The sequence below is a fragment of the Drosophila obscura genome, unplaced genomic scaffold (assembly GCF_018151105.1).
Source record: "Drosophila obscura isolate BZ-5 IFL unplaced genomic scaffold, ASM1815110v1 contig_82, whole genome shotgun sequence".
Classification (NCBI taxonomy): domain Eukaryota; kingdom Metazoa; phylum Arthropoda; class Insecta; order Diptera; family Drosophilidae; genus Drosophila; species Drosophila obscura.
In genome coordinates, this window is record NW_024542875.1 from 1 (window position 1) to 22818 (window position 22818).

General features: G+C 42.6%; 3 protein-coding genes across 4 annotated transcripts; all 3 read left to right on the forward strand.

Annotated features, from left to right (window-relative positions):
- Positions 1-814: 814 nt before the first annotated feature.
- On the forward strand, positions 815-1531 carry LOC121405212. The gene has a single exon (XM_041595805.1). It carries the CDS (start codon positions 815-817, stop codon positions 1529-1531), a length of 717 nt encoding a protein of 238 aa, XP_041451739.1.
- A 4228-nt stretch (positions 1532-5759) lies between these two features.
- Positions 5760-8467, forward strand: LOC111076896 (protein bric-a-brac 1). Of its 2 annotated transcripts, none has more exons than XM_022370934.2 (6): positions 5760-6092; positions 6176-6624; positions 6713-7715; positions 7774-7898; positions 7947-8098; positions 8167-8467. In XM_022370934.2, exons 1-6 carry the CDS (start codon positions 5802-5804, stop codon positions 8220-8222), a joined length of 2076 nt encoding a protein of 691 aa, XP_022226626.2. In that variant the 5' UTR covers positions 5760-5801; the 3' UTR covers positions 8223-8467. The 2 variants fall into 2 exon arrangements, with proteins under 2 accessions (XP_022226626.2, XP_022226627.2); XM_022370935.2 differs by having other exon boundaries at positions 7977-8098.
- Positions 8468-21767: 13300 nt separating this feature from the next.
- On the forward strand, positions 21768-22498 carry LOC111082046. The gene is made up of 3 exons (XM_041595806.1): positions 21768-21807; positions 22027-22192; positions 22273-22498. The coding sequence occupies exons 2-3, from the start codon at positions 22095-22097 to the stop codon at positions 22496-22498; spliced, it is 324 nt and encodes a 107-aa protein (XP_041451740.1). The 5' UTR covers positions 21768-21807; positions 22027-22094.
- The last annotated feature ends 320 nt before the right edge of the window (positions 22499-22818 follow it).

Here is a 22818-nt window from a genome sequence, read left to right on the forward strand (position 1 = left end):
TTAATTCGACTTTTAATCATTCATATGAGAGGCATTTGTGACTATAATTTTAAGGTATTTGTCGGATATTTTATAAATTTGGCAGCATACACCGTTTCAACGTAATCCAAATCTAATAAAAAATTGATTATTTGTACATACCTTATTATATGAGGAGCGCATTAGGTAAAGGAAATAATTGCATTTAGCGATATTGACTTGGCTGAAGACTCGCTCAACTTCAGCATTTTAGCCATGGCAATGAAAGCCACGTTATGGCGAGTGTTGCCAATTCGAAAAATTCTTTGCTTTTTTTTTCTTTGCTTCAGCCCAAAAACGAACAGAGCAGTCAAGGTTTAACAACCTTATCGGCTAGTGAATATTATTGTATTGGGCAAAACTTCAATATCTAATGGATCTTTTTTCGTGGCAATATATTTGCTTAAAAAACACTACACCTTGCACTCTAAGTCTAGCACTCAGTCTAGCTAAATTTTCCGGCGCCCGAATCAGGGAGGTTATTCGATTCGTATGGAAACGATGAAATTGTGTGCCCTTTATTTTGTTCGACTGGAAGCAGCAGGCGTTTAGTTTCCCTGAGCTAGTGGCTAGGGTGGCCAAGTCTTCGTTTCATTTTCGTAGACAAGCCTTAAGTATGACTTATTACTTATCACCGTCTGGGCAACCTTTTTTTGGGGATTTTGAAGCAAACACAGCCACCCGGTTCCTGTCAATCTTGTCAATATTTCATTGGCATAAACTATTTCTGCTCGTGTGCTGTGCTTTCTGTTTGAAATTTGTCTTTTTTTCAAAGTATTTTTCGCTCATCGCAAAAATGGATCAAAATTCTGGTGCCGTTCCGAAGAAGCTGCACACAGTGCCGGAGCTCAGTGCCGAGCATGTGCCGGCCAACGATTCCGCTGAAAATGTCCCTGGCAACGACTCGGACTTTCACAATGAGCCAATGAGCTTCCGTCGTGATAAGATCGACATCACAGAGCTGCGCAACTACTGCATTCAGCATGAGATGCCGCTGCCCATCATCGAGATTGTGCAGCAGTGCGGCACCCCATACGCACCTGAATACGTGGCCTGCTGCACGGTGGCCTCCATCAAGCGCTACGGCAGGGCGCGAACTAGGAAGGATGCCCGCCAGCGGGCCGCCATCGAGATGCTGACCGTCATCTCAGCCGACGAGGATCCTCATCCTCGCGATGCCCAGAATCACGATGTGGAGTTCGAACGTCGTGGCCCAAGGACTGGGGGCCGCAAGCTGTGCGATGCCCACAACTACTACAAGGAGTTCTTGCCGCACCTGAAGTCGGCCGCCTTCGAGGTCATCGATTCCAAGGACTACAAGAACGAAAAGGAGCAGCTGCTGGCCCTACTGAGTGCCCTCAAGATCACACCCAAATTCTCGACAGTTCCATCGACATCCGGGGTGACCCTTGTGAAGGTGCAGCTAAATGTGGATTTTGATAACCTTTTTATTGATTTAGAAAGCAAGATCTGTGGCTATATGATTAACTACTTTAAGGTTATGCTCAACTAGAATTTTATTACATATTAATACTTATTTAATGCAGAGCAATTGTTGGTTTTCTACTAATTTACTATGCACTTTTATCAGGCATTTATGGTCTGATGAGCTTGCTCCGAGATGTCGCTTATTTTATTCTGAGCAATTGGTTTTCTACTAATTTCTACTCCTATTTTGCGTGCATCATTTGGCCCGGTGGCGGTGCATACTGCAGCGCCATTGCTCGAGACCTAAGCTATGACCAAAACAAAAAGCAAGATCAGTTCACTTTTCAGACTAAAATTTCCTTGAATCTGAGCATCGAAACGGCATACCCGAAGCAACGATAATCCGTTATTGTTATGTCCCATAAGAAAGCTGATTCTTGATGAAAGTTATTCCACTGAGTCTCCTCTTTAACATTTAACTCGTTAACCGATTTCCTTGCGACAACTTTCTGTCCTCTGGACGACATAAGTTAAACAAAATTTGAACTTTCCGTCCACTCTATAGTTCTGTAATAATAAACCCCTTCACATGGGACATGCACATATGTACAGTATATGGCACCCAGCTATATGCAGTATCTGCAAATACATATGTACATCGTGCATGTGCCTGTATGTGCTTCCCGAAATCCTTTTATTTTGTACAACTCTCCCTTTATGCAATTTATTTGCCAGCATTCTTCGTTTTCTGCTGCTTTTAAGCTGTTTGAGTTTTTTTGGGTGGTTTTTTTTTTTTTTTTTGTTTATCGAACTTTCTTTTGGCATTTCAAGCAGCAGCAAAAACAACCAAGGAATTTTTGTGTTTTTTTTTCTTTTGGAAGAACCGAAGCTATAGCTACTCTCACATGCCATATGGAAATGCCTTTGGTTTTTCACATATTGTTGCATTATAATCTGTAAGCTGATCTGGCATATATCTACGCAAGTAAAGTGGGAAAACGTTCTGCTGTGCAAAGTTGAGTTCAAATTTTGGGTACCATGAAGTTTGAGTGCCTAAGGGGCGAGTGCAGATCCTTCTATGCATTGGCTAACGTCTGCATGATAGCGTACTAGCGCAGTACCCTTTGCAAAGGGTATCCAAATGGCAAATGCAATTTTGGGTTTCGCATTCTCGCAAGCTTCTTGCTACCTCTATACCACTTTCTACCTCTTTCTTCAGCTGTGACTACTCCTTTGTTGCCGCCTGGCCCTTGGCATGGCACTCTGGCCCTCTTTTTCTCTCTCAGTTCTAACTCTTTTTCTGTGGCGAATTTTGACGAGTTTTTGTTTAGGGATATCTCTCTATACCCCTCTCCTTCTCTTCCACTACCTTCCTTTGTAAGTGTGTGCGTGTGTGTGTGTATTTGATGACCATTTTGTATACTCTGGACATAAAACGCAGCCAGCATAAAGTTCTGTTTCCCCATCTCTCTTCCCCTCTTTTTTGTTTGTTGTTGTTTTTTGGTTTTGGTTTTGTTTGCTTTATACCCCGCCTCCGTTTGCCATCGTGTTTTAGTACTAAAAGTAAGAAAGCACGAAAAAAAAGACACCAAAAATAAAAAGGTAGCAAAATTGTTTGGGGGCTAAAATTCTTGAAATTTATTACTGGAATAGAGCAAGGGTTACACGATAAGAGAAGAGGCTGGGAGGGGCAGAGCTGAGCTGTGGGAGATGGCGATACTTTGCAAAAACACAAAACCTAATTCTGTTTAAACAAAAATGCATAAATATGTACATCAATATATATATAAATATATATAAATATATATATATTTATGTGCTTTCGCTTAGAACAGATTTGAGAACTAAGGAATAATCCGTTAACAGAAACCAATACGAGTACTGCAACTGGAATGTAATCCATAGTTTGTTTTTTTTTTTTTGCTGATTTAGGTATCTTAGATTTACTCGGCCCGTGTGCCATTTGAGTGCCATTTACTTATGCGAAATTTGCACGCACACACACGAGCTAATGTGCCACGATTGTATCCACGATTGTGGAACCATCACCTCGCTATGGCTTACAAGGAAATCAGTTTCCTCTTTAAAACTCCAACTCCAGAATTTACAATATCTGAGAGGATCGCCCCACGATAATCGTATCAAATGTGAATGCCAAGTGGGAAGGGAGCCCGAAGCCCGCTCTGCGCCACAAAGACGGAAATCAATTTATTTCGAAATACAATTACAACAAATCTGTGAAAAATCCCACAACAAAGCGGATTTTATAATTGCTCTTTTCATATTTTTTTTGTTCTTCTGTTTTTGTTCACTCGTTACACGATATTTAAGTACATTGACAGATTGGGGCCTGGTCCTGGTCCTGGTGCCGGGTTATTTTTATTAAGCGCCAACTCTGTCGATATATGTATGAACTTTATGTACTACATATATACATATGTATGTACATATGTATGTACATACTACTCGTATTCGTACCATATACTCATACTCTATGTGCTATTACATTGGTCGGAAAAGCGACAAAAAAAAAAAATAAACTTTTACCTGGCGCATAATATTTTCCTCTTCTCTTGCATAAAAGTGAGCACACAACAAAAATTATGAAAATTTTTATATGTACTGTGTGTATGTGCAAAAAAAGAGAAGCAACGGTGAAAACATCAAGTGAAGAAAAAAAAAGCACAGAGAAGGAGAGTGGAAGAGAGAGAGAAGAGGGGAAAATATAATAATAAAATGAAAATGAGGACGAACATTTTTATGTTGCTGCAGTCTGAAAGGAAAAACTCCCTCCCTATCCCTTCTTACCCTTCTCACATCCTTCACTCCCTACCTCCCTCCCTTCCACAAGCAACGTTTTTCGCTTTTCCTCCTCCAGCCTCGTGGAAAAACCTTCTCTATAGTCCCCACCGAAGTCATTGACGCTTCTTTGTTGCTGGAAAAAAAATCTCTCTCCTCTCTCTCTCTCTCTGGATGCTGGGACCCAAGGTTTTTTGATCAGTTCGCATGCTGGAGCATAAAGGGAGAATTTTGATTATTTATTGAAAAGATTTTGTGTGAAAAAATTTGCCATATTTGCCTTGAAATGTGAAAAAAAGAAAAAAAAAACAAACAAAAATCTTCACATTCCCAGGCCTGCATACAAAAAAGTTTTCCATTAATCATTGAACAGTTGGGTGGGCTCCGGCTCCAATTGACATTTACACGGACACGGCAAAATTTCCAAAAAGGATAACAAAGTTTATCGCGTAATTGAGTATAATACTCGCACATTGAACGAGAGAAAAAACAAAAAAAAAACAAAACAAAAATATAATAATTATTTTTATTCATGCGTGTGTGCTGGTATGCAGATATCTAGTATAATGGAAAAATAACTCTTAATTTATAGTCAATTTTTAATTGATTAAATGGCAATTGTACGTAAAAAAAACGAACTCCTTTGAGAGTTTTTTTATTCAATGGGTAAAAAGAGGTTTCTTTCGATGAAAGTCTTTTCATTGGATAGAAGTATTATGTATGTGGGGGCAGAAAATCTGGGTGCTCTTCCTCCTGCATTGTGGCACTTGAGCGCAGTGAGTCGCGGCTATGTGTTCTCCTTCAATTCTGTGACCAAACTGAAAACTCCTCTTCTCGTTTTCTTCCTTTTCGCTTACGCAATACATGACACCGTATTGAATCATCCAATTGCTCTCTTTAGCAACTCCCTTTTGATCCTCCTCTCTCTCAGAGGCGTCGTACACAACCGCGCCACACTCGGCTGAGACGACTCTCTCTCTCGTTCTCAAACCTCGCTCTCAGCAACAATGTGAATAGAAGGAACAACGGATTAATTACTGCGTAGTTTCTGTTCTCCTTTATTGACATAGTTTCTAAATTCTATACATTTCTGTTTACATTCATCAGTTCATCAGTCATCATCAGTTTTCGTAAATCTTCATTATACATCTCCCAACACTTATATAAGTAGAGTATATTGAGACAACAATTTGGTTGTAGAGCTGAATGAATAGATCAAACCCCTGCACCCATACAAGGTTTGTATTTTGGTCGGCATCCACTGCTACAGATATCTAATGAATTTTATGATTAAAAAAGAGAAATATATGATCTGATCATCTGATTTATTTATACGAATATCAAGCCAAAGATAAAGTTTTATAACATTTTTTTTACGTTCCGTCAACTTGGGAATTTAATTTGATTTATATTTATATTTATTTTGTTTTGTTAATTTATTTTTTAAGACTTTATTTTGTGGCATTAATTCACAACAAAAAAGCTAAAAAATTAAACGTCGTCACCAGGAACAGCAGCAGCAACAGCAGCAGCAGCAGCAGCAGTTCGGCCTCACCATGCAGCCGCAGCAGTACTGCCTGCGCTGGAAGTACCACCACAGCAACCTGCAGATGATGTTCTCGCAGCTGCTGGATCGCGGCTGCTTCTGCGATGTGACCCTGGCCTGCGAGGGACAAATGATACGCGCCCATCGCGTGGTGCTGTGCGCCTGCAGCACCTTCTTTGATTCGGTGCTCACGAGCTATGCCAGCGAGCGGGATCCCATCATTATCATGAAGGATGTGACCTTTGCCGAGGTCAAGTGCCTCATTGAGTTCATGTACAAGGGGGAGATCAATGTGGAGCACGTGAGTATACTGCCACTGAACACACTGAGTCCCCCCCCTGCCACCCTGCTCATGCTCATCACACTGTTTCTGTTTCGGTTCAGGCCAGCCTACCGTCGCTGCTGAGGACTGCCGATGAACTGAAGATCAAGGGTCTGGCCGAGGTGAGTTGGCGCGACGACGAGGATGGTCCGCCGCCACCCATACCCGCGGCCGTGTTTCTCTCGCCGCCGCGCAGCCTGGCCGAGAGCTATGCCCAGGACATGCTGCATCACCAGCAGCAGCAGCAGCAACAGCAACAGCAGCAGCAGCAGCAACAGCCGCAGGCAGCGCTCCAAATGGGTGCCACATCAGAGAGGGATCACGATCGGGAGCCCTCCATGGAGAGTGTGCTTGGCCGTATGCCTCCGCAGACCCCACAGCCGGGAACAGGTGCAGGAACAGGAGCCAGCAGCGAGCTGCAGGCGGCCGTTGCACCCGTTGAACACTTTATGGGACCAAAGCGCAAACGGGGACGTCCCCCACTTGACGATGCCTACGATGTATTCAATGTGTAAGCCACTCAGACCTCAGAGATCCCCCACCCACCGGGCCACCTGCTAATGTGCCTCCTTACTCCTTCTCTTTCGTGCGCGGATTAGCCGCAAGCTGGTCCACTATGCTGCCAGCCTGGAGCCCGCCCAGCGAGCATATTTGGAGTCGGCCCGTCACTTTGCCGAGGAGCCGCCACAACAGCTTACCCAACATTCCAGTACGCTGGCCTCCCCGCCTGCCTCCACCTCCAGCCTCCTGCCCAAGCAGCGACAGCGCCACCGCCATCATCAGCAACAGCAACAGCAGCAGCAGCAGCAGCTCCAGGCTGGCTCTGAGCAGGACTCGGATGCAGCCGACAGGGCCAATGGCATTCAACGCGGCAGCTCCACGCCCAAGCCCAGCGATGCCAGCGAGGGGGCCAAGCATGTGCTCGAGGCCAGAAATGAGGCGGATCTGCAGGTGCTGGGCACCTCCACAGTGGGAGCGGCCTCCAAGAAGCTGGAGAAGATTGGCGAGCGGCGGGAGCGTCACGGCAAGCTGCGCCACGCCCGACGCCACTACGGCGGCGCAGAGCACGAGAAGTCCTCCGAGAAGCGTCACGCCGAGGAATCAGCCCAGGGCCAGAGTGCCAGTGCCCTGCCGCAGCCCGTGGAAGAGATCGAGAACGAGCATCTGGTGGCCAATCGGGCCGAGTCGCCCGCTGCCCGCTGCCCGTCAGCGCTGGTGCCCGCCAGTTTCGGCCGCAAGTACGAATCGGGTGTGGGGGGCAGTGCCTCCGGAGGCACTGGCGGCTATTTGCTCCACGAGCATGGCCTGCTGATGCCCCACGAATTTTCACCGAGTGTGGCCAGTGCAGCAGCGGCCACTGCTGCCGTGGCCGTGGCAGCAGCTGCTGCGGTTGCCGCCAGTGCCAGCGCCAGTGCCAATGCCAATGCCAGCAATGGAAGCCACAGCCAGGTCGGCGAACAGGGGGAACTGGAGGACTACGACGCGGCCGAGCTGCGTCTGACCAACGAGGAGCTGTCGGAATGGCAGGACGTGATCAAGATGGACGACTACTTGGCCAAGGGACGTCGTCCGCAGTTCTGGGAGGAGCCGTTCACCAAGCGCGTAAGTCTCCGCATAACCTCACTTATATATTGAGTGCGTTATTGAGTTATATATCCAGGTGCTGGATGCCATCAAGAACAAAAGACTTGAGATGAAGAAGGCCGCTCGCATTTTGGGCGTTTCCTATGGCACACTGTACGGGCGCTATCGCGAGGTCTATGGCTGCCTCAAGCATCCCTACAGGTGAGAAGACGCCCACCATCATCTCCACCATCAACCATGTCATCCTAGTCCGGCACTCCTCTCCACTCTTCCACACAGCTTCACGAACTATCGCAACTTTGGGCCAGCGCCATCAGCTGTTGGCGGCCAGTTGGCCGTCAGTCAGCCTCGCTTCGATCTCAGCCTACGCGCTGGCGCCGCACAGCCATCACAGTTGGGTGGTAAGACAGACAGTCTAGCAATGCTCTCCCCAAGCACTCACTCAATCCGATGTGTATTTGTTTTTCAGAACTGGGAAAGCTAAAGAAGGATCTGAGTGAGCTTTGGACTCGTCCGCAGATTTGAGAGCCACCACCAACAGCAGCCCCAGCAGCAGCAGCAGGAAAACCAACGAAAAAGTCCCGAAATCTGAAGCGCCGCCCACAGGCTGATTAAGGAGAGGGAAGAAGATGCGGTAAAAAGACAAAATGATCACGAGGCTAGTTAAAAGCAGATGAAAAGCGGAACAAAAGCAGAAATCCCACATTAATTTTTAAAATTTTTTTTTTTTTGTCTTCGTGTTATAAACCAATAACAGACCAGATTTAAGGTGTCAGCTAGGGGGAGGGGGAACTTAATATAATATAATAATTAAATATATATTATGAAACTAAATCGATATATATATATATACATGCACACACACGCATATACATATGCAATGTATGCATATTAGCTAATGTAAAGTACAGGCATGGCGGATGCTGTACTAGAAACGGTATTAATCAGCATTCAATGTGAATTATAAGCTGCGTTAAGCAGCGTGTTTCTTTTTTGTGGTAGTGAAATTCTGATAATACAAAACTATGAAATCTAGTTAATCATTAAACGTAATTATAACTGACAAACCGGGGGTATCCCCGCCAACAGTATGGACAATTTTTTTATAAGTTAACAACACACACAAAAACTACAGCAACAGCAAAAACAACAAACAAATATGCATTACATACAAGAAATATGTTTGAAACGAAATACAACAACATCAACTTCAATTATTTCTAAATGCCATTCCGAACGAGTGAATTTTTCGTTTAGCGCGGGTCTGAACTGAGCTTGATTGACATTACTGTTTATCGCACAAAAGAATCATCTGCGTTTTGCACTTCTGTTTATGCCTTGAAGGTGGTTTGATGTGTTTTGCTCGCGCTCCGGAAAAAAAAAGGGAAAGAACAAAACTTTGGTTCAAAATTTAATCCATCAACACGGAATACTAGCCGGTTGTTTGTTTAATCGAGCTTCTTATATAAATATTAAATACATTTGAAGGATTACAATTTTATTAAAGGATTAAGGTGAGTCTTGTGAATTGAAAGTTTTGGTGAAGCAGAGTGTGAAAGTGGCTGACGCCATGGCGTCGAGCCAGAATTGTAAGTCGATTAAGGATATCTCGTCTGATATGGAAGAGTCATCTGATATCTCAGCACCAGACAATTCCGGTAAAGCAATTAAGAAAAACGCGATAATTAAAAAGGCAATTTACAAGGCTCCGCATATGGACAAAAATGTTTCAGGAAGTAAGGTTAAGATGAGCTCTTCAGACTTAAAAGACATGCTTCATACTGAAGTTGTTCAGAAAAGTGGTGTTCTAGCAGATGTTCAGACAAGGATTAAGCAAGGGGAAAAAAATACAAGTGACGACTCAGCAAATCAAAAAAAATGGACGGAATATAAGTATGACGTTAGTTTTGTTGGCGAAGCGGCTGTCATATTTACCACTGGTCTTGAAAATATTTAAAATATTAGGGTTAAGAATGGTCTGTTCTTCTAAGAAAAAATTAAAGGGTTAAAGCTGCCAGGGCTTTGCAATATTGTTGCTCTAGGCATTTCGTCTTACAAGGTATATTTCCAGAATAAAAAGTTTGCAAATGAGGCTGTGAAGAACGCTAATTTAAAAATTATGAACATATCAGCGTATATACCAGGGGATTATGTAGAAACATATGGAGCTATTAAAAATATCCCTGTTGAAATAACAGATGAAGAAATACTGATGACTAGATTAAGACGCAAGGTAAAATCAGAGACAGGGGCTACTGAAGTAGTGTGGGAACCCACTCTATCAGTGAAAATTGGTTTTTCAAATTTAGAAATCTCATCTCCTGTTGTTTTGAATTACTGCAGACTAGAAGTTTCTCATTTTGTACGAAATATTTTACAATGTTTTAAATGTGGACGGATTGGTCACGGTTCATGAACGTGTAATGCAAAGAAGCGTTGTCTACATTGTGGTGCGCTGGAGTTCACATCTCCAAATTGTCAGGTTTACAAATGCATTTTATGTAACAGTAATGAACACACGGCTCATGACAAGAACGTATGTCCAAAATGGACACTGGAGGAAAAAATAATGAAAGTTATTTGTGTAAAGAAATTGTCGAGGAATGAAGTGACATCCCAATACATGATAAATAATCGATTTGATTTATTATCCCAGAATGAAAATGCTTTTCCTGCTTTACCATAGAAAATGCCTGAGACAATAGATAAAAACGAGCTTGTAAACAATATCATAAATAGTAACCGATACACCTCAATAGTAAAAAACACCTTAGTATCCCCACAAAAAAATTTCAATCATTTCTCATTACCATTTTATACTCATGACACTTCAGAACATAAATTCCAATACCCAGTCAAGGAGGATATAAAGTTTGCTGATATATGTGCTCAACTTTTTCGCTTAATAACACCATTCATTAATTCGGATGAAGCGTTATGCGAGTCCTTTCAAGATTTAAAAGAAAAATTTATAAGAACAGGCAAATCTAGTAGAATGTTTTTAGAGAAAAGTTTAAGTCAGAGCCAGACTTTAAAAACACAATAATCATGTCAGTTAAAATAATTCAATATAACATTCGATCGCTCAAAGCAAATAAAAATGACCTAGAGTTTCTGCTTAATAATAAAGATTTTAATTTGCGTGTCTTTCTGAGATCTTCTCCCATGGAGATGATCCTACTTTTAGAAAAATTTTAAATTTTAAATTAAAAAAAAAAATTCCTTTCATGGCTACCTCTGACATATCATATTATACCAACAACCAATTTATCCAGAAATCTCACGATAGCTTCAGCCTATTGTGAGCCAAATGTACCTCTAGATGATTTTAAATCAGACATTAAAAGGCTTTTTGATAGCATGGAAAATCTTCAAGATGTATTCATATGTGGAGATTTTAATGCTCGAAATAGTGTATTCGGATAGTATGACCAATTCCAAAGGTCGTTTCATAGAAGATGTTTCCTTAAATGCTGGTTTCAAGTGGTTGAATGATGGGAGCTTAACCTTTAAACAGTCTCTAAATCTAATGTCGGGTTCAGTTTTGGATTTGACTTTTACCAACTCTGATTTGCTTTTTGACTGGCATATCCGTCCGCTAAGGATTGGTGGCAGCCATTATTTTCCTATATCAATTACAATCCAGAATATCAAAATAAAATCAAAGTTCTTTCTGTCTAAAGTAAAGTTATTTTCAAAACTAAACAACATTAAAGAGTTTCAGAACATTAATGATATAACAAACAAGGTGAAAAATGAAATTAGGTCATGCACTCACATTTTGGAGAAAAGGTCTCCAAAGTTCTGGTGGACTGACGGACTTACACGTTTAAATATAATTTTTAAGTCTACGCAAGCTAAAGCTATCAAATATCCAAATACAGAGAACTTTGAAGCGGCCAGCCAAGCTCGACTAGAATGGAAAAATGCTGTGAAAAAAGCAAAGAGAAACTCTTATCAGTATAAAATTGAAGAGATTAATCAGAGTCCTTCGTCTAGGAATTCTTGGCAATTTTTGAGGAATCTTAAAGGTCAGCTCAGCTCAGATGCAAGAGTGGTCTCCATCCAATAACAGGGAATATTTAGACTTTCTGAGCAATAAAATTCCACAAACAGAGTTAGCTGCAACTGTTCCTAATAACATGGCTAACTCGCAGAGTACACAAGAATTTTCTATGAAGGAATTAAGTGAGGTTATTAGAAATAAAAGATCAACGGCTGGTGGCATTGATGGGATCACATATGAAATACTAGCATCTCTTTCGGAAGAGGAAATACAAAAACTCTTGTCTTGTTTTAATGAGTCATATGATAGCTGCCAATTTCCAAATGCGTGGCGTAGCATTAAGATTTGTCCGATTCCAAAATGTGGTAAACCCCTAGATGACATCAAAAACTTCAAACCAATATCGCTAATCTCAGTTCTTGCGAAATCTGTAAACGTCATGGTTAAAAATAGCTTGTCTGAGTTTGTGGAAAAGAACAAGTTACTTCCCTTTAGGCGTTACGCTTATAGGAAAAAGAAAAGTGCTTCCATATGTATAAGCGATCTTTTGTCAACCATTCACTGCCTCAAACGGCAAAATAAGAAAATAGTTGTTGCTTGCCTTGACATAGAAAATGCGTATAACTGTGTAAATTTGGCGTTCCTAAAAAAAATCATGTTGTGGATAAAAGTTTCTAACCAAATTATACTATGGATTCTAAATTTTTTGTCAGTAAGGTTTTTGCATTTAGGTTCGGAGACTGAGAAGGTTACAAATAGTCTGCCACAGGGAAGCTGTCTGTCGCCAGTTCTTTTTAATCTGTACACTCTTCGGTTACATCAAATTGAGGCCAACGACACCAAGATTTTTCAATTTGCTGATGGTTTCATAATCTTGTCAGCCAAACCCACTTTTTGTGAAGCTGCAATAAATTTACAAGGCAAGATCGACAGTTTTCAGCTCCTTTGTGGAGATCTAGGGCTCAACCTGAATCTAACTAAGTGTTCGGTTATGGCTATGACACCATTCAAAAAAACGAAAGTAAATATCGTTATGAATCTGCAAAGTATCCCTGAAGTCAGGGAAATAAAGTTTCTGGGTAGAATAATCACATCGAGTTTGTCTGACAAGAAACATGTAGAACGAGAAGGAACGTGTGAGTCGCTTCTGGGGACGCGACTCTACTTATACCCGTACTCAGTCAGTATCTACATTTTTGAGCTTATGATTTTTTAGAATTTTAGAAAAAAAAAAAATTTTACATTTTACATTTTTTTGCTACATTTGTTATCTACATCTCATCTACAATGTCTATTCTACATCTAACATGTAGATTGTACATGTACCATTTAGATTATACATCTCCTCCGCTAGGGGTTGCTTGCGCACTGAACGCGGCAGAGTGTGCGAGCGAGAAGGAAAATGATTTGCGTTGTCGTTGGCGGGAGGGGGAGGGGAAGCAACTGAAAATTAATTTCTTCATTCTGGCTATAATTATGATCCGATCTGATTCAGATTCGGCAATCTGGTAGATATGGCCATTCTCTACGATACTGCGTTTTTAGTTTTATCGTATCTTTAAAAATGTGCCTGCCACAGATTTTCGTCCTTTGTGGGAGGGGAAGGGGGCGGGGCGAAATTTTGAAATACACTTGTAGCAGTGTGATATCACATGAGTCTGGAAACAAAATTTGGTTCCTCTAGCTTTTATAGTCTCTGAGATCCAGGCGTCAAACAAGACGGACAGACGGACAGACGGACAGACAGACATGGTTTATCTGGCTCGGCTATTGATGCTGATCAAGAATATATATACTTTATGGGGTCGGAAAATTTTCCTTCTCTGCGTTACACACATCCACTTTTACCACAAATCTAATATACCCCTTAACTCTTTTTTGAGTACGGGTATAAAAATAAGGAAAGAATCTGGGGTTGGCATGAAACTGTTGTAAATGGCCACCAATATTAAGAGTGGCCTAAGACCTCAAGTTGCCACAGATATATACTAAGGTCACATTAGATCAAAAGCTGAAAATGCGTCGACCACCATGGCAAACCTAAATAAAGGTAACTTTGGGAAACTTTTTTCGAGACAAGCCGCTGCGCTTCGTCGATGCTTAGAGGTAACACCAGATACTCCAAAGCATGTGATTTTTGCGATGGCATGTGTAATGCCCCCAAACTTCAGAGCAATGTTGTTAGCTGCCAAAGAGCTTTTGAGATTAAAGACTCAAAACTACGAACTTTACAATAGTTACACCTGCTCTCAATCAGTAAATTCGTCTTACACGATAGTAGCAACCAAGTTTAGGGATATTTTTGAAATGACCAAACCAGCAGTTACTTTCACCGCAAATAAAAGACTGCATCTACATAGTAACCCCTTTAAGATAAACAAACTAAATGTACCTAAAGAACAATTTCTACGCACGATTTTTTTAAAGCAAATATCCTTCTACATATGAGGGAACTCGCGAAATTTGTAAAAGAAGCTAAATTAGATTTTTAATCTCGCGTCGTTAAAACACATGTTATCCCAGTCGGACTTTATACCCCAGTCGGACCTTGTAGAAGTGGTTGCAACATAGTACTGGTTCTTCACTACTTCCCTGGCAGGCTTAGTGGAACCGATTCCACAAAGAATGGTTCTATCATGCATATTTTTGCACAGAAAAATATGGAATGAAACCCAAACCGATTCCCGATCGTTCGTTTTTTTCACGAAGCGGCCTATGCATTCTCCATGCATTCTAATAGAAGCGAGAAATTCACGCATCGAAAACGTTCGCGGACAGACAATTTTTATACATGAATTTTTCGCTTCTATTAGAATGCATAGAGAATGCATAGGCCGCTTCGTGAAAAAACGAACGATCGGGAATCGGTTCGGCATTAACTTCGTCTCTTCCCCCCTTACCGAGCGTACGAATTTGTCATCGAAAACATTCTTTATGCCTTCTAATAGAAGCGAGAAGTTCATGCATTCTCTATGCCTTCTAATAGAAGCGAGAAGTTCATGCATTCTCTATGCCTTCTAATAGAAGCGAGAAGTTCACGCATCGAAAACGTTCGCAGGTAGACGTTACTTTCTCGCTTCTATTAGAAGGCATAAAGAATGTTTTCGATGACAAATTCGTACCCTCGGTAAGGCGGTAGGACAACAAAAAAATAACAAAAGGGAACATGCAAGAACGCACGCGGTTTTCTCGTCTCTTTTATTTCATCACTTGCGTTTTGAAGCCGGTGAAAATTGTGCGTTTATCTGCCCTCTGCCAACAATTGTGAAAAAGTGAAACTTAAGTGCCTAAAACCGTTTATTTACCACGTAAGTATTGGCAGATTGTTGTAGCAGTTCGACCTGCACCTTAAAAATATTAAAATAAACAATAAATAATGCATAATATACATATTTCTCTTTGAACATGTACATGTACATGAACATAACCTCAACGATGGAATGCGATATACATAAGTTCTTCAAACTAAGGAGAACTAAACGCACTGTAAGTATTAATAGGGGTGTAAATATATGTTGATACAAGTAGAGTGATGTTTTAATGTTCACGATGTTCATGCAGTGAAATTTATTTAGGGTGGACCTTGTTCGGATTTTTATTGAACTGATTAGGGTGGACATAAACATTAAAAAATTGTATTTGAAATTAATAAACTTTTTCCAAAATTAATAAAACAATAACAAACTTCTTTTTGATAAGGACGGCATTCTCCAAAGGAAAGAATCGCATTTACTCCGACAGGAACGACGGCAACAACATCCCCGAGAAAAACAACAACTACAACCACGACAAGGATTTCATCATAGACGACGACGGCAATTATTTAATTTTTTTTATTTTATTATTATTATAATTAATTTTCTTTTATTTTTTTTTTCATTTCTTTTTTATCTTTTTTCAGTTTTATTTTTTCTTAAATTTTTTTCGTTGTTTTTTACTTTTTCCTATTTTTATTATTTTTTGTATTATATTTTAGTAAAGAAAATATTAAATAAATCAAATTAAAAAAAAAAGTATAGTTTTTGTATTTATGGGTTAATCGTCGCGTTAGAACGCTCTTTCATGCATGCATGCATGCTGCATACCTTCTCAAGGAACGGTTCTTGATACATTCCAGGGATGTGATAAGGAATGATTGCATTGGAACAGTTCCAGAACGGTTCTTAATAGGTTCCTATGGAACGATTCTCGATGCATGCCAAATATGTGTTCTGTAATGCTTCTTTCGGAAAGTACAACTGGAAGCGAAACCCGAGCGTTTCACGAAGTTGAAATTACAACAACCACCAGTTCCCAATGCGTCCCAGTCGGACTTTATACCTTCCAAGAAGCACTTCTAGAGCGGTTCTTTTTCCTGCAAGCACCAGTGATTTATACATGACGTTTTGGTTTCCAAATTACACAGGGTGAAACACGCCAGCACCGGTACATTTGGAAGTAGGTAGGAACCGTTCCTTTAGAACGCATTGGGAACTGGTGGTTGTTGTAATTTCAACTTCGTGAAACGCTCGGGTTTCGCTTCCAGTTGTACTTTCCGAAAGAAGCATTACAGAACACATATTTGGCATGCATTGAGAATCGTTCCATAGGAACCTATTAGAACCGTTCTGAACTGTTCCAATGCAATCATTCCTTATCACATCCCTGGAATGTATCAAGAACCGTTCCTTGAGAAGGTATGCAGCATGCATGCATGCATGCATGAAAGAGCGTTCTAATAGAACGCGAGATTAACCCATAAATACAAAAACTATACTTTTTTTTTAATTTGATTTATTTAATATTTTCTTTACTAAATTATAATACAAAAAATAATAAAAATAGGAAAAAGTAAAAAACAACGAAAAAAATTTAAGAAAAAAATAAAACTGAAAAAAGATAAAAAAGAAATGAAAAAAAAATAAAAGAAAATTAATTATAATAATAATAAAATAAAAAAAATTAAATAATTGCCGTTGTCGTCTATGATGAAATCCTTGTCGTGGTTGTAGTTGTTGTTTTTCTCGGGGTGCGTGTTCCGTAATGCGATTCTTTCCTTTTGGAGAAGCTGTCCTTATCAAAAAGAAGTTTGTTATTGTTTTATTAATTTTGGAAAAAGTTTATTAATTTCAAATACAATTTTTTAATGTTTATGTCCACCCTAATCAGTTCAATAAAAATCCGAAAAGGTCCACCTAAATAAATTTCACTGCATGAACATCGTGAACATTAAAACATCACTCTACTTGTATCAACATATATTTACACCCCATATACTACAGTGCGTTTAGTTCTCCTTAGTTTGGAACTTATGTATATCGCATTCCATCGTTGAGGTTATGTTCATGTGCATGTACATGTTCAAAGAGAAATATGTATATTATGCATTATTTATTGTTTATTTTAATATTTTTAAGGTGCAGGTCGAACTGCCACAACAATCTGCCAATACTTACGTGGTAAAATAAACGGTTTTAGGCACTTAAGTTTCACTTTTCACATTGTTGGCAGAGGGCACAGATAACGCACAATTTTCACCCGGCTTCAAAACGCAAGTGATGAAATAAAAGAAGACGAGAAAAACCGCGTGCGTTCTTGCATGTTCCCTTTTGTTATTTTTTTGTTGTCCTACGCCTTACCGAGGTACGATTTGTCATCGAAAACATTCTTTATGCCTTCTAATGAAGCGAGAAAGTAACGTCTACCTGCGAACGTTTTCGATGCGTGAACTTCTCGCTTCTATTAGAAGGCATAGAGAATGGGCATGAACTTCTCGCTTCAATTAGAAGCGAATGCATGAACTTCTCGCTTCTATTAGAAGGCATAAAGAATGTTTTCGATGACATAAGAGACGCAAGTAATGCGAACCGATTCCCGATCGTTCGTTTTTTCACGAAGCGGCCTATGCATTCTCTATGCATTCTCTATGCATCCAAGATAGAAGCGAAAAATTCATGTATAAAAATTGTCTGTCCGCGAACGTTTTCGATGCGTGAATTTCTCGCTTCTATTAGAATGCATGGATAGGCCGCTTCGTGAAAAAAACGAACGATCGGGAATCGGTTTGGGTTTCATTCCATATTTTTCTGTGCAAAATATGCATGATAGAACCATTCTTTGTGGAATCGGTTCCACTAAGCCTGCCAGGGAAGTAGTGAAGAACCAGTACTATGTTGCAACCACTTCTACAAGGTCCGACTGGGATAATCCGCCTTTTTGCCGCCCTGGTATATCGCTCCCAGCTAGCTCTCGGGTAAGTCAGGGGTGTTTTCGACCCGATACCCAGGGGACGGATTTAACAAAAATTATATATTGAAACATACAAAAAAAACACAATTAGCGGGGCAGCCGGTATTCTTACCCTTAGCGAGGCCCTCCCTTCCATGAGCGTTTTCGAAATCTGCGCTCCCATTTTTTTTTAATCTTGGTTTCGCCCTCTTCCCCGCTCTCGTCTCACCCAACTACAGGTATCTACTCACTCATTTTTTTTTTTCAATGCATAGTTTATATTATTTCATTAATCCTGCCTAATATTAAACATTAATTCCTTCTTTTTTTAATTTGAACTTATAAACAACAGAAAAAACTAAAAATACTGACAAACCAAAAATACTAGTAAAAGAAAATACGAAATCTATTCCGCCCCAGTTGGCAGCCCCATTTCATCGACAACAAATTAACATGGATCAGCTGAAAATTAATGTAAATAAACGATCTTAAACTAAAAAGAGCTCTTGTTAGTGCAATAAATAAATAGGGAGGGGTGTGTCGTTAGGGGGAGGGAATAGTCTCCGTTTACAATTTTTTTCTTTTTTTTTAACGAAAATTTAATTTATTCTATTGCTGTTTTTATTTATTTTTTCTCCTTTTTTGTTTTGTCTTTTTTCTTGTTTTGTGTAACTACTTGTGTATTTGGAAAAACGTGGATATGATATACATATGTGTTTGACTTGAATGTGCCGGGAAAGGTGTTGGTTTGAGGTTTTGTTAATGGATATGTGTACGTGCGCGTTTTGGGTTAATGTGATGGGTGTGAGGTGGGCGAGTGTATCCCCATTGTGGTGATGTAGATCCGGCTGCCGTCTGTTGGACTGTCGGCCCGTGCTCCTCGAAGACCTCCTCCAGCGGCGCTCCGGCCTGGTGTCGGCTGTGTCTGCAACTGCCGCCTCCTCCTTCCTGCGCCGTCGTCGTCCCCGTTGTTTCCTCGTAGTGGCCGGGCTTCGTTCCCCCTGCCTTCGTGGTCACTATGCTTTCTACGTTTTCTTTTTTTTTGTTTTCTGAATTATTTTCTCTTTTTTCTTTGTCAATACACGTGTGCCTCGCTTGAACCTTTTCCGGAAACTCTCCTCGCAATCTAACCTTCACGGCCTCGTTTTTTTCTTAACTCTCTAGCCTTGCCACATTGCTCCCTCCTTGCAACCCTGTTACAGCCTCCCAGGATCCACAACAGAGGCCGCTGTCTCCTCTCCTTCTCCAGCCCTGTCGGCAAACGGCTCCTTCAAAAAGCCGTCCATAACACCACACTCCCGTTTAAAGGTCCTGCCGTCGAAACGGGAAGTGCAAAACCAAGGCGGCTTCTGGATTCCATACGCCCAAACGTAGGCCATCGCCCAAACCCTGAGATCGCGAGGCTCATGCTCTACCGACTGAGATGACAGGGCTACTGTTTGAGATCCTTCGCATGGAACACTCCTAGCCGTGCCCCTTGTAGCGTCTCCAGTTCGTACAAGCTGTTTCGATGCTCCGGACCACTCTGCACTTATTATACTTCGGGCTAACTTGGCATTTGTGTTATTTTTGAGGCTGCTCAACATGAAATTCCGCATGTACACTTCCTGACCAGGTGAGTATCGAATATCTCTTGCCCTCCGATCATATTGTTTCTTCGATCTCCCGTAGGCCTCATGCGAGTTCCTGCGGACCTCATCACGGATGATCTCCTGCTAGTCATTCCTTGCCACAAGTGATACTTGCGCATCGTTCAACGCTCCAAGTCTCCGCGCCAATTTATAGTCCCGACCGCTGGTGAACATATGCTGTCCGAACAGTACGAAGTACGGTGACGTCCCGATACTCGTATGTATGGCGCTCCTCGCCGCACACTGTATCTCCGGCAGCTTCTCGTCCAGCGCGTGTGGTCTTCGCGGACATACGTGCGGATTGCTGCGAGGACAGTTTGATTCACGCGTTCTGCCGCGTTCGCCTGTGGTGCGTAATTTCCAGATCTCATGTGAGCTATACTTCTTTTGGTCAAGAAATGTGCAAATTCGGCTGATACAAACTGCTTTCCGTTGTCCTGTGTACCATTTCAGGAACGCCAAACTGTGCGAAGACCTCTTCATGCAGGAATTGGATTACGGCCGCCGATGTGGCTTTGGGCAAGGCCTTCAGCCAAACAAATCGAGACATGTGATCAAGGACTATCAAGATTACTACATTCCCCCTTCGGGTTCTAGGATATGGACCCAGAAAGTCGAGGTATATCTTCTGCATCGGCCTTTCGGTTACGGTCTCGGCACCCATCATTGGACGACTAACTTGTGTCGAATGTTTCGTCTCTTTCAGGTATCGCAATCCGCGACATATGCATTCACCTGTACCGTCATACGGGGCCAATAGTACCATTGCCGCAGTCGCCCCAGTGTTCTCGCAACTCTTCCGTGCATTGCCACATCGCTGTCGTGTGCTTGCTGGATCAACGATCTTGTCAGCGCCTCAGGGATCATAGCTTCCACTGGAACTCCTGCAATTCCGGTCGGGCAAATTGTGTACGCCTAAACAGCAATCCATCCTCCACCTTCAGGTCTGGAAACATTTCTTCATCGATCTTAACCGCCTCTATCCTTTTCAGGTAATCCTCGTCCTCGAAGGCTGTAGTCTCGAACTCTAGGAAGTCGATTGCTTCTAAGTCAAACGGACGAGACAGCATGTCGGCGACGATGTTGTCCTTTCCCTTCCGATGCTCTATCTCGAAGTTGTTTGTCTGCAGAGCTAGAGACCATCTCGCTAGCCTACCATCCAGCGCTTTGAAACGCATCAGCCACCGCAGGCTCGCGTGATCAGTGATCACAGTGAATGGCATCAGCTCTACGTACGCCCGGAACTTCTCTATAGCTCTCACTGCCGCTAGACACTCCTTCTCTGGCACACTATAGTTTAGTTGAGCGCCTCTCAGCTTCGCCGAAAAGAAAGCAATGGGGTGTTCGGCTTCCTCCTCATCCTTCTGGAAAAGAACCGCACCGATTCCCACATGACTTGCATCACACTGGATGAAGAAGTGCTTCTTAAAGTCCGGATGATGCAATACCGGTGCGCTGGTAAGTGCCTTTTTTAGCTCCTCAAAAGAGTCTCGTGCGTCCGTTGTTAGCTGAAATTGTCCTTTTCCTTTCAGGCAGTCTGTGAAAGGGGCTGAAAGTGCCGAAAAATTCCGGATGAATCGCCGATACCAGCCCGCCGTACCCAAAAATCTCCTGACTTGCCTCACGTTCTTCGGCATCGGTATCTGTACGATCGCTTGCACCTCTCTGGGTCGGTCCTCAGTGCGCCATCGCCCACGATGACCCCAGGTATTTCAGGTACTTGTAGCAGAACTTTGACTTTTTCTTCCCTATTGTCAGGTTTGCCGTCTCCAGGCACTTTGCGACTTCCTCTAGTAGCTTCACGTGCTCCTCAAACGTTCGGGAAATCACCAACAGGTCGTCCAAATACACAAACACGTGGCTTCGGAGTCGCTGCGGATAACCCGGTCCATCAATCGACACAACCGCTGGGCTGCGTTACACAAACCGAACGGCATTGACTTAAACTGATAGAGTGGTCTCCCTGGAACCGTAAACGCCGTATACGTCCTACTCTCCGGCTCCAGCTCTATCTGCCAAAACGCATGCTTCAGGTCGATGCTACTCCACACGACTCAGGATCGACTCGATACTCTGAAGCGGGTACGCATCTTTGACGGTCAGAGTATTCAGCTTCCGTGCATCCAAACACAACCGGTTCTTCCCAGGCTTACGGGCCAGAGTCACCCGATTGCTCCACGGGCTTTCGCTCAGCTCGATTACTCCAAGACGCAACATTTTCGTCGACTTCCGCAAACAACAGCTCCTGTACCGCCGGAGATACTGGGTAAAAGCGTTCCTTCACAGGCACGGCTCCCTCCACCAGACGTATCTCGTGTTTTACCATCGTCGTCCTTCCCAATCCGTGCTTGTCAAAACACCGAAATTTGTCCTTCACCTGTTCCATGCGTACTTGCTGCGACTGGGTTAAGTCATGAGGTTCCGTCGGTCTACTTCTCGTCAGCAGTTCTGCTTCGTTCTCTTCTAATTCCTCTTCTCGTTTCAGGCCTACTATCTGCGGAGCCAATCCAAACTTTCGCCAGAAATCGACCCCAAGATACAGTGATTGCTTCAATGACGGACACAAGAATAATTCCATCGGGTGCTTCTGGCCTTTGTATGCCATCACTACCATCACACGGCCTAGGATCTGATGAGGTGTACCGCCCGCAGTTTGTACCGATATTGTTTTCGCGTCTTTTAACTTAAGCTTCAATTCCTCAATGATCTCCAATCCCCCTCTTCCGAGCAGGCTCACTGACGCCCCCGTATCGAGCAGTCCCATCAGCGTCTTCGGGCCCAGACTCACGTGCGCAAACGGCCTGTCGTCCCGGTTTACTGCAGAACGGATTGCTGCGCATATGCCACGTCGTTTCCTCTGGCGTATCCGGAATCGGTCCCGAGCTCCTGTGCTCTGGCCGACCTCGTTAGGCTTATTGTTCCGGAGGACAGAATTATTGGTTGTTCCCTCGCGGTGACGTGGAACGCGACTCCTCCAATTGTGTCGTGCTCCTTTTCCCGTTTCCCGGCCGGCATTTAGTACACCTTGGGGAGGATTACCCCTGCTGCCCCACACTTGTAGCAGAATATATTCCGCACCGCCGCCTCAAACTCAAAGTATGTGTGCCCCGGCTGAGCACAATTCCAGCACTTCAGCTGTGTGCGATCGCCCCCAGACTCCTTCGCTCTATATACGGCCTCTAGTGTCTCTGTCTGCTCCTCCAGCTCGTGGTTCGCCGCTTCTACTTCGTGCACTTTGGGGTCTTCCCATCGCCCGCTACTCCCGTGATCTGTGCCG